The sequence below is a fragment of the Bufo gargarizans genome, chromosome 6, assembly GCF_014858855.1.
Source record: "Bufo gargarizans isolate SCDJY-AF-19 chromosome 6, ASM1485885v1, whole genome shotgun sequence".
In the NCBI taxonomy this organism is placed as follows: domain Eukaryota; kingdom Metazoa; phylum Chordata; class Amphibia; order Anura; family Bufonidae; genus Bufo; species Bufo gargarizans.
Window position 1 is genome coordinate 351,247,213 of NC_058085.1, and position 13,006 is coordinate 351,260,218.

Genomic DNA, 13,006 nt, shown 5'->3' on the forward strand with positions numbered 1-13,006 from the left:
CCTAGTATTTAGGCGCTGGGTGACAGGTTTAGATTTACTGACAGAATTAGACTTGGAAATGCACAGTAGCGTGTGTGTGAAGTTATTCTGAATGACCCTATGTGCACCTTGAATATTATATACCCTTTTAAGGATAGATTTCAAATAGCTCTGATACGGCAGAAACCACTAAATTAGGAAATTACTAAATTGGGAATTGTATTCCAACCCAGAACAAAAACTGTGCTTTGACGGACACTAAATAACTTGCCCAGCCACAACAGTACAGCAGTAACGACAGATTAAGCTGGATATAAATTTGAGGCCTAGTATTTAGGCGCTGGGTGACAGGTATATATTTACTGACAGAATTAGACTTGGAAATGCACAGTAGCGTGTGTGTGAAGTTATTCAGAATGACCCTATCAGCACCTTGATTCTGATATACCCTTTTAGGGATGTATTTAAAGTAGGCCTGATACAGCAGAAACCACTAAATTATGAAATTGCTAAATTGGGAATGGTATTTCAACCCAGAACAAAAACTGTGCTTTGACGGACACTAAATAACTTGCCCAGCCACAACAGTACAGCAGTAACGACAGATTTAGCTGGATATAAACTTGAGGCCTAGTATTTAGGCGCTGGGTGACAGGTATAGATTTACTGACAGAATTAGACTTGGAAATGCACAGTAGCGTGTGTGTGAAGTTATTCAGAATGACCCTATCAGCACCTTGATTCTGATATACCCTTTTAGGGATGTATTTAAAGTAGGCCTGATACAGCAGAAACCACTAAATTATGAAATTGCTAAATTGGGAATTGTATTTCAACCCAGAACAAAAACTGTGCTTTGACGGACACTAAATAACTTGCCCAGCCACAACAGTACAGCAGTAACGACAGATTTAGCGGGATATAAATTTGAGGCCTAGTATTTAGGCGCTGGGTGATAGGTATAGATTTACTAACAGAATTAGACTTGGAAATGCACAGTAGCATGTGTGTGAAGTTATTCTGAATGACCCTATGTGCACCTTGAATATTATATACCCTTTTAAGGATAGATTTCAAATAGCTCTGATACGGCAGAAACCATTAAATTAGGAAATTACTAAATTGGGAATTGTATTCCAACCCAGAACAAAAACTGTGCTTTGACGGACACTAAATAACTTGCCCAGCCACAACAGTACAGCAGTAACAACAGATTTAGCTGGATATAAATTTGAGGCCTAGTATTTAGGTGCTGGGTGACAGGTATAGATTTACTGACAGAATTAGACTTGGAAATGCACAGTAGCGTGTGTGTGAAGTTATTCAGAATGACCCTATCAGCACCTTGATTCTGATATACCCTTTTAGGGATGTATTTAAAGTAGGCCTGATACAGCAGAAACCACTAAATTAGGAAATTGCTAAATGGGAATTGTATTTCAACCCAGAACAAAAACTGTGCTTTGACGGACACTAAATAACTTGCCCAGCCACAACAGTACAGCAGTAACGACAGATTTAGCGGGATATAAATTTGAGGTCTAGTATTTAGGCGCTGGGTGACAGGTATAGATTTACTGACAGAATTAGACTTTGAAATGCACAGTAGCGTGTGTGTGAAGTTATTCTGAATGACCCTATGTGCACCTTGAATATTATATACCCTTTTAGGGATAGATTTCAAATAGCTCTGATACAGCAGAAACCACTAAATTAGGAAATTGCTAAATTGGGAATTGTATTTCAACCCAGAACAAAAAATGTGCTTTGACGGACACTAAATATCTTGCCCAGCCACAACAGTACAGTAGTAACGACAGATTTAGCGGGATATAAATTTGAGGCCTAGTATTTAGGCGCTGGGTGACAGGTATAGATTTACTGACAGAATTAGACTTGGAAATGCACAGTAGCGTGTGTGTGAAGTTATTCTGAATGACCCTATGTGCACCTTGAATATTATATACCCTTTTAGGGATATATTTCAAATAGCTCTGATACAGCAGAAACCACTAAATAAGGAAATTGCTAAATTGGGAATTGTATTTCAACCCAGAACAAAAACTGTGCTTTGACGGACACTAAATAACTTGCCCAGCCACAACAGTACAGCAGTAACGACAGATTTAGCTGGATATAAATTTGAGGCCTAGTATTTAGGCGCTAGGTGACAGGTATAGATTTACTGACAGAATTAGACTTGGAAATGCACAGTAGCGTGTGTGTGAAGTTATTCAGAATGACCCTATCAGCACCTTGATTCTGATATACCCTTTTAGGGATGTATTTAAAGTAGGCCTGATACAGCAGAAACCACTAAATTATGAAATTGCTAAATTGGGAATTGTATTTCAACCCAGAACAAAAACTGTGCTTTGACGGACACTAAATAACTTGCCCAGCCACAACAGTACAGCAGTAACGACAGATTTAGCTGGATATAAACTTGAGGCCTAGTATTTAGGCGCTGGGTGACAGGTATACGTTTACTGACAGAATTAGACTGGGATATGGCCAAAAAATAACCACACTATTGATGGTTAAATGCACTTGGTGTGACAGCTTGACCAACCACACTACTGAGGGTTAAATGCACTTGGTGACAGACGCAGCTTGCCCCTGATGTAGTGTATGGCCAAAAAATAAACAGACTATTGCTGGTTAAATGCACTTTGTGTGACAGCTTGACCAACCACACTACTGAGGGTTAAATGCACTTGGTGACAGGTGCAGCTTGCCCCTGATGTAGTATATGGCCAAAAAATAAACAGACTATTGCTGGTTAAATGCACTTGGTGTGACAGCTTGACCAACCACACTACTGAGGGTTAAATGCACTTGGTGACAGGCGCATCTTGCCCCTGATGTAGTATATGGCCAAAAAATAAACAGACTATTGCTGGTTAAATGCACTTGGTGTGACAGCTTCACCCTGATGTAGGCTTTAGCCAAAATACAACCACACCATTGAGGATTAAATGCACTTGGTCGCATCTTGTGCTGGCGCACCACAAGACACAAAATGGCCGCCGATCACCCGAGAAAAAAGTGACTGACAAACGGTCTGGGCAGCCTAAAAACAGTGAGCAATTGAGTATCAGCAGCTCAATGATACACAGCTGCAGATCGATCACTGGATGGAGTCTTTTGGAGGAGTTAATCAGCCTAATCTCGCCCTACTGTCGCAGCTGCAACCTCTCCCTACGCTAGTCAGAGCAGAGTGACGGGCGGCGCTATTTGACTCCAGCTTAAATAGAGGCTGGGTCACATGGTGCTCTGGCCAATCACAGCCATGCCAATAGTAGGCAAGTAGTATGACGCTTGTTGATTGGCTGCTTTGCAGCCTTTCAAAAAGCGCCAAGAAAGCGACGAACACCGAACCCGAACCCGGACTTTTACGAAAATGTCCGGGTTCGGGTCCGTGTCACGGACACCCCAAAATTCGGTACGAACCCGAACTATACAGTTCGGGTTCGCTCATCCCTAATCGCCATCCTGATTGGATCACATTTATGTTCTGCATTGGTCTCTATATGTTATGAAATGTTTTTACTGACCCTTTAGGTAGGCGCATTGTTGTTGCCTGTTGTTATGGCAACACGTAGCGCTAATACCTTTAAAAGGGTGGCGCAAATGGACGCGCTGACACACAGCCAGATGAAGCGCATGTAGCGCGAAACGGCCCCATGCCATGTCTTTGGTGGAATAAAGCATTGATTTGATACAGTACACTGGTGAGTGTCGATGACTACTTTCTTCGTTGCGATTGTTCATATATACCTATCTTCTCAGCTGTGCACCACCGTCAGTGTACATAAATAAGAGAACCAGTGGATTTTGCTATACTCTGCTTGTTGTTTGGAAATGGTCTGAGTTTGTGCAGCTGTGCCGCCCGTCTCTACATTTGTTTAATTAAACAAGATCTATTTCCATCCAGTGTTGCATTCATTTTTCACCAAGATCATGCATTAATGATGGTAGAGTCTGACTGCTGCGCAAAGCCTTCTCCGGCATATCCCAAAGATTCTCAATGGGGTAAAAGGTCTGGACTCTGTGGTGGCCAATCCATGTGTGAAAATTATGTCTCATGCTTCCTGAACCACTCTTTCGCAATTTGAGCCCGATGAATCCTGCCATTGTCATCTTGAAAGTTATTGATGGAATAACCTGGTCATTCCGTATGTTTAGGTAGTCTGCTGACCTCATTCTTGGAGCACATACTGTTGCTGAACCTAGACCTGACCAACTGCACCAACCCCAGATCATAGCACTGCCCCCACAGGCTTGTACAGTAGGCACTAGGCATGATGGGTGCATCACTTCATCTGCCTCTCTCCTTACCCTGATGTTCCCATCACTCTGGAACAGGGTAAATCTGGACTCATCAGACCACATGACCTTCTTCCATTGCTCCAGAGTCCAATCTTTATGCTCCCTAGCAAATTGAAGCCTTTTTTCTGGTTTGCCTCTCTGATGGTTTTCTTACGGCTATGCAGCTGTTCAGTCCCAATCCCTTGAGTTCCCTTAGCATTGCGCGTGTGGAAATGCTCTTACTTTCACTATTAAACATAGCCCTGAGTTCTACTGTTGTTTTTCTTTGATTTGATTTCACCAATTGTTTAAGTGATCGACGATCACGATCATTCAGGATTTTTTTCCAGCCACATTTTTTCCTCAAATACGATGGGTCCCCACTATCCTTCCAGTTTATAATAATGCGTTGGACAGTTCTTAACCCAATTTTAGTAGATTCTGCAGTCTCCTTAGATATTTTCTCTGCTTGATGCATGCCAATGATTTGACCCTTCTCCAACAGACTAACATCTTTTCCACGACCACGAGATGTGTCTTTTGACATGGTTGTTTAAGAAATGAGAAGCAACTCATTGCACCAGTTGGAGTTAAATAACTTATTGCCAGCTGAAAGATAATCACCCATGCACTAATTATCCAATAGGAGGGACATGCAGTGTATTTGTATTTCGCCATGCACCATTGAGCGGCAAAGATATTTTTCTTTTTTCCACTAATACACGCAAAAATTGGCTTTAGAACAGATAACTGCACTACCAGGTGACAAATATATTTTACTTTTGCCACTACTACAAGACAAAAAGGGAATTAATTTTCGCACTTCACCACACAATATAATGGCAATTTGGATTCCCAGTCAGTGCTTCAAGGTGTAATAGGAATGTTCCTATGGCCCAGGCTGTCACCTCCCTGAATGAACCCTGTTCAACAGAAATGCTGTGGAATGATTCCTCCCTATCCTTTCCCTACACCTTTTCTTATAACTATATATTTTTTTTTTACACAAGAAAATATATAAAATATGACAGTACAGAGTATAATAACACAGACAATGCAAACAGTAATAAGTTGACCTGTTCTTCTTCAGGAGCTCCAAAGCTCCCCATTAAACCAAACAGTATTTCCTCCTTGTCTGTTTGGGTTCCCCTTTCCCCTTCCCTAATCAACCCACCCCCCCCCCCCCAAAATGTATTGTATCGGTGGACAACCGCAATGGCCTCCCAAAGGAGTATCCATTATCTTTGCCCCCCATCCAATCAAGGGCATTCTTATATGGAAACTTATTGTCATTGCTTTCCCTACACCTTGAATAACCTTTCCCTGCACTTATAAATCGTTTTTTTTAGCACAATGACATTTTTTCGATCACTGTCCCTAGCGCCTGGAGACGTCTCTGCCTGCACTAAGTACAGTGGTAAATGGCAGAATCTAAGATGGTTGCACTATTGTATAGGGCTGTGACATCACAGGGCTGGATGGCTGCTGATTGGCTGCATGCATGGCATTTTGGTTGATCCCGCCTTTCCAGAGTTCCTTGCCTCATTTTAAGAAAAATGCTATTCGTTACCACGAAGCGCAAGGAAATTCTCATTCAGTGTGAATCAAATTTTTCCTGAAATTCGTAAACCAATTCCACTTCGTCAGCTTCGATTCGCTCATCTCTAATTTTTATTCTTTGAGTGATTGTCTTATGTGGGGGCTCATTTTTTGCGGGATGACGTGACCTTTTCATTGGTGCTATTTTAGGGTACATAAGTCTTTTTTATCACTTGGTATTACACTTTTTGGAAACAAGGTGAAAAAAAGGCTGTTTTGGGGTATTTATTTTTTTTATAATTTTTTGCAGTATTCACCTGAGGGGGCATATAATGTGATATTTTTATAGAGCAGGTTGTTCCGGATGCGGGGATACCCAATATATTTTTATTTTTGTTAAGTTTTACACAGTAAATGCATTTTTGAACAGAATGAAATCTTGTTTTTGTCATTGCCATTTTCTGACAGCCCTCACAGGCTAACAGGGAAGGCAGGGTCTAAATGAAAATCTGGGATTCTCTGCTTTTCTGTAACCGCTGGGCCCACGACTGTGGACCCGATTTTTTCTTTTAACAGCATGTGTGTTATTTACCTACAAATTTTACTAATTTTCTTATCCCTTTATTTTTTCTCTTGTCTTCCTCCACAGCACTTCTACATCGCTTTGTAGGGACGTCTGCTCTATTATTCTTCTGTTTGAAGTAATATTGGATTTTGCTGTTGTGGCTGTCCACCATTTCAGAAGCCTAGCTACGCCATTGTTGATTAAACTCATTTGACATTATATTCTGATTATGGATGTTAATTGAGCATTATCACGTGTTTATGGATCTCGGATCGATTATCTATCTGATAACCTTTGTCCTTTAGTATCTCATTCTTACTCACTTTTTCCCTTCACATTTTATATTTTTTTCCACCACTTTTTTCACCATTTCTCACCTCTTCACATTTATGCACTAGCACTTTATATGCACTTTCATATTCAAGCCCATTTATGAATTTTTTAAATGGTATGTAAACTTTTTCGTCACTTTATTATCTCTCCTTATTGAATCTTTTGATTGGTCCATCGGGCCTTGCACCCTGCCTTATCATGTACATAGATCTTTACTGCATATTTAATATCCATATCTGTATATTTATTTATTTTCACCATCATGTATCTTATTTATCACGGGTATTAATATGGTTGTCATTTCTAACTTTATTGCTTATTTTTTGATTGATCCATTATACATGGTTTTTGCCGGAATCCACTCTATACTTGATTTATGGACTTTCCATTTTCTTCTATTTAATCATTGTTGGCATTATCCTAATTGAGACGTGTCCTTTGCTGCCCATACCCCAATCCCGTTTATTATGCTAATGAATTGTATATTTATATATTTATATGTCTATGTCATGTTACATCATGATGAAATTGTATATACAGTATATGTGCTTATTATGTATATAATGTACCCAGTATTTATATTATCATATATCTATTTATACGTAATCATGAGATTTACATTATGTTATTTATTAGTAAAAACGTATGTTGTCACTTTTATATGTGTATGTTTATGATGAGCGAATGCAGGGCTGTCCATAAAATTGTAAAATTCGATATGCCAGCATATATGTTGTCTTTAAATTTTGTATGTTACATTTTCTTTTGAGGCACAGACGTCCCGTCCCTCCTCCCCTTCTGTGTTGCGTGCGCGCGTCGTTCGTCGCCGCCTGCGGCGTCTCACGCCCGAGCGTCCGGACGTCACGCCGCCCGATCATGTGACTGTGTCATGTGGTGTGGGCGTGTCGGCGGGACGCCGGCTGTGGGATTGCCGGAAGTGACTGTGTGCGGACTGCGCGCGCCACTCCACCAACACACCTGGAGACGAGTAAGTGCTGCTTCATTTATTGGCTGAAGGAGACATAAATACCTGGTCCGCAGTGATGGCGCTACCCCCTGACGAAGGCACGCCGAAACGCGCGTTGGGGTAGCGCCATCCTGGTTTTCTGTTCACATCTGGTCCCATATCGGTGAGTGTCTGATCACAGGTTCCCAGCCATGGCTATGTGCTGCCAACGTTGAGCTATTTCGCCTGGTCCATCACTGTTGATCCAGTGGTACACTGTCTACACCCTGTATGACCTATGTTTTTTGTACCATATATTATGCACTATAGCCATGGCGGTTTGACCATTTTTTGATCTCCACTCACCCTTCATAATTTATTATCCATCAGGTCTGCACCTATGGGTTGGTCATTGTACCATACATCATTAGTTGTTTTTCCCATATCTGCAGTAACCCTATTGATAGACCATTATACGTTGTGACCAGTGTGTCCATCCAGGATGGCGCTCGTTTTCTTTTCCCCTGCTCCCTTACCTTGTCCTTGGCATTCACTATATGTGTGTTTTTTATCATGAATTCAATAAAAGCGTATATATTTTTCTAATTAATGGTACTCTAAGCTCTTTTCTTCTGTTTTCTGCTAACAGGGAAGGCAGCACGATGCCTAAGGAAGGCATTGGGCTGCCGTCCCAGCCACCAGGTCCCCGTTACTGCAGCACGGGGACCCGATGGGACAGGGAGGGAGATTCCTTTACACACCCTGCACATGCCGCAGTCAGCGCTGACCGTGCACAGTGAGGGTTAAAGCGCCGGCATCTGTGTTTTGACCGATGCCGATGCATACATCAGGGCTAACGGGAACAGGCGTCCCCTGCAGCTGACCTGGCAGACGCAGCTCCTGCACCCGCCCAATCCCTGCACCGTAGCACTAAGGCGCTGGTCGGGAAGTCACTTCCCGCAGCAACGTACTATTACAGCGCTGGTCGGGAAGGGATTAATCACACTTAGTGATTTATTCCCCCCCCCCCCCCCCCAAAAAAAAATCTTTGAATTCACGTTAAAACAGTCACTGTCAGATGGGTCTGGTAGCGGCTTTCTACCAATCCTCATTGAAATAAACATAAAAGTGCTGCATGTACTGTATGTTAATGGTGGAGTAAGGTTGCTTAGATTCCTTATTTACCTGTGTAGAAGAGAATCCTCCATATGGGTTCTGCTGCTTGCTCAACCAGTTCACAATTTGTGCAGATTTGCCTATATCTGGATCTGGACCAGACAGATATGCTAGAAGCATATAGGAGGTCATCTCCACCTCTGCTGATGGAGCTCTGTACCAGTTTGTGTCTTCAGAAGGAGGAGTGGAATCCCGCTTCCAGTGCAGCTGTCCATCTGTAGGGTGGTTTGAATACACATATAAAGATGAGCGGTGGTGCATAGAAGTCTGGCTTACTAACACATAGGGCATCCTCCAAATTTTTCAACACCTGTGTATCAAATGCAGTGCAACTTAATACACATCTCAAATGCTGCAGATTTTTTTGTTTTTGTTTGACAGAGTTTCATATTATGAATCAATTAATAATGTACAGGAATCGATGATCCCTTACTCTTTAAACATTATTCTAAGGAGTAATGTAACCCACTAATCTTAATGGTATAGGGAATATTAGATGTCACCCCAGAGTTGCATGTATGAATGCAGTCGACCTGTAGCTTCCTGGGTTCATAGAACCTGATGCTCTGCAGTGATACTTTTGCAATTTACAACATGCAGAAGATTATGCCATATATCATGCTGTATTCTTCAAGCTAAGTATTCACTTCTTACCTCCCCTCACTGCTTTTTCCTTCAGTTTGTCCATTAAAGTTTTCCTGAGTTCATTATCCCCACTCAATGTGAAGGTGTAGGCCAGCAGAGTCTGGGTATATACATTGCTGACATCCACAGAGGCTTTCCTCAGACAGGCCAGAGATTTACTCACTAACGGATTCTGAGAGGAAATAAAATAAATAAATATTTAATATTTTATTTCTACTAGTTAAAATAGCGGCACATATTTACATGTGGCTTGCCAATGTGTTCACATGTGGTTTGCATATTTGTCTAGTTCTGGTATATGATCTCCAAATGATGCTTAAGGGAAGATTTCCAAGTGCATTATGCTCATCAAATGTCCCTTCCTTGCTTAGGGGTTAGTGATTGTATGCAGGTCATGAAGGGTTAAACAGTCAATATCTGGTATCTCTAGCAACCAATGATGAAGATCCACTAACCAAGGGCAAACATATCCTTTTTCTATGTTCTGAATATATATATATATATATATATATATATATATATATATATATATATATATATATACATATATATATACTCACATAGGTGAATAAAAAATGTTTAACTTTTCTTTTTTGAGTGTGGTGCCTATTTACTTTTTTTCATCTACCTATCTGTCATTCTAATCCTGCCTGTAATGATAAGCAGATAACTGCTTTAAAGTGATCTGTATTTGTCTACTTCTGGATTTTGCCACACCATCACCATAAGATTCATAAAGGAAGGTTTGTAAGTGCATTACCCTCAGCAAATTTCCCTTCCTTGCTTTAGGAGTTACTGATTGTAGATGCATTAACTGCCATTACCGGCTGTATAGACTAAACAGTGACGCCTATTATTAGGCTTACTGGCCAGAGCAAAAACTGCTGAATTATAAGGGTTTTTAATACAGATATTGACATGGAAAATGAAAAATAACATCAACAAAAATTCTTAAAAAATTAGTGTAACATAGAAACACGATTTAAAAAGGTAATTTCTAATAACAAATTCCCCTTCTTTGTTCTCTAATGTTTCAGAGCCTGTGAACAGGCTGTAAAAAAATATATATATTAATTTGGACCCACTATCCCACAGAGCCCCATAGCAACCACATGGGCTACCTTTATAGTAAATGTCCAACATACTTTCTCCCACTTCCTTGGTCCACATTCGGACAGTTAGGTATGGTTTTAGCCCCCTTTTTCTGAACAAATTCAATTATTCAAGAAAATATGGTAATATCTGGCTTGCAGTCAAATGCTTTTTCTTGTCAAGACTTACAAACTTACCTGCACATCTATCCCAGCTTCCAAAAGGGCAATACTAATATACGCAGTAAGTGAAATTTCATCTTCTACTCCCCCCTGAAGCACAAAGTAATATGTTTTACATTTTTGTGACAAATCAAGTTATTCGTAATATTTCATTTATTTATTACATATTGGAAAATTACCAAAATTACCACTGTGCCAACTAACTGGCTTGGCTTTTGTCTCAACCTAATAGCCTAGTAGTCCCTGGTATTCACTCTTTACTCCCTGTATAGGGATGTCGACTTTGCTGCAGGGAACCAACCAGGCTGCTTCCTCCTGGAGTAGTCCTAGCGTAGTTGGCAGCTGATGCATGGGGCACCAAGCAAAAAGGATTAGGTGACATTCAAAGTCAGGAAACAGGTGTAAGTCAGGGTGTGCTGAGTTTGTGCATATCTGAGAAATGAATCCAAAGTCAGGGCAGACAGAGTTCAAGAGTATCCAATTAATCAGAGCACGCAGCAGATTATCAGAATTGGTAAACAGGCAGAAGTTTGGTACATGAAAGACAGGATAGAACACTTTCAGAGGTTAACTAGACAACTAGAAACCTAAGCTCTGGCAATGAGTGAGAGGGTAGAGCAGCATTTACAGTATGGCAAAAGCTTATTATAGCATATTGAAGGTAGCAGAAATGGAAGCAGTCGTTTCTCAATGAATAAAGTTCTTAATATCGATTGAGATGGAGGCCGATGAAACCTCTTTTCATATTCTTCATGTTTGAATTCCTCATTCCTTTTTACCTATTTTTGCAGTTTGAAATAGATGTTAAATTTGATCACATTTGCTCTGTACTTGACATACCTTCATTGCATTATTGAAAAGTCTTCCCACACTCCTGAAACATCCACTGTCTTGTTGGTTTTTTTGCAGCCAGGAGAAAGAATGGTTCAGATGACTTTCATCTATAAAGATATAAGGTCGAGCTTTGCTGAAAGATTTCACTACAAATCCAGTCAACCTGTGGAAACAAATTGGAGATATATAAATGGCCAATTTACACAAGCATTGTATAGTCTATAATCCTATTCATCATAGACAACTCCTAATATGGTGGAGATCAGCTGATTGATGCAGGTCCATGTTGGAAGACCCCAGGCAAATCCACATTTTTGCTCTACAAAAGCACTTTGTTGGAAATTGAGATAAGACATTGTGGCTATTCATATAAATGGCCATCTATTTTAATACATGGAGGGACTAGTGTGCCAGAACGAGAGACGCTCTATATATTGGCTTTCAGCTTTCTTCATTGATGTGTTATGTAAAATTAGCTTTCCTAAGCCTATTTGATAACAGTGGATGTAAAATGCGCAAATATTTTTCCCAGAAACTAAGAGGAGCATTGACTGGGTTACGATACTCCTCATGCATACTCTGCGTTTTTCATTAAAACATATAGTGCCCTAACCAAGGCCTCTCAGGAAGCCAAGCAATGTTTCTTTCCTCAGCTCCGCTAAAGGATAATACGGGGAAAATCTTATTATGAAAAAGCATTGATTGAACAGTTTGAGGCTACCATCCAAAACTTTGTGGGGAAAGTAGGGGAAAATTGATCTATGAAGCACAAGGACATACAGTATGCATAAATAAACATGCTACAGATAAGCAAATCAATTCTATCAATTTAGAATTCATCCTGAGTTTTCCTTTAAAAAAAATTGATTTTAACCAGAACACTTTAAATTTGTTTCAGGTCTGCTTTCTTAAGCTTTTAAAAAAAATTCTATTCATATCTGAATAGATTCTGGACTAATCAAATGTGCTCCAATTAGCCTAACAATCTAATATATAAAGCTGAGTGTATGTGTGTGTGTATGTCCGCTAAAGGAATCTGCATCGTCGCATTTACAATCATGAAATTTGGCACACAGGTACATCAGGTTTCCGGGAAGGTTTTAGACTAGGACTCAGCTCTCTAGGATATACCGTTCGTGAGATATTCCCCCAAAAAATGCGTTAGCCAATAGAAGCTTGGTCACATGACCCTTATCAGCCAATAGAAGCTCGCAGGTCCTCCAGCCTCCACATACACAGTTTTATTCCAGGTTTCCATAACAACCCAGGCATTTATCCTCACTGCTGTAGGAGAGCTTTAAAGGAAATCTGTCACAAGGATAATTGCTATTGAAGTAAAGCCATGGCCTAATAGCACTTAATACCTTATTTCAAGATGTGCTTTTTGTTCCAGCAATAGATGTT

The 13,006-nt window shown here is 40.4% G+C and overlaps 1 protein-coding gene across 1 annotated transcript in view; it reads right to left on the reverse strand.

The window, feature by feature from the left end:
* LOC122942210 (alpha-2-macroglobulin-like protein 1) overlaps positions 1-13,006 on the reverse strand; it is a 273,571-nt gene that overhangs the window by 40,754 nt on the left and 219,811 nt on the right. The window contains exons 33-36 of the mRNA XM_044299709.1: positions 11,609-11,765; positions 10,784-10,858; positions 9,504-9,666; positions 8,859-9,064 (exon numbers count right to left, since the gene is read on the reverse strand). Of these exons, the coding sequence (XP_044155644.1) occupies positions 8,859-9,064; positions 9,504-9,666; positions 10,784-10,858; positions 11,609-11,765 (601 nt within the window). The remainder of the gene's footprint in view (positions 1-8,858; positions 9,065-9,503; positions 9,667-10,783; positions 10,859-11,608; positions 11,766-13,006) is intronic.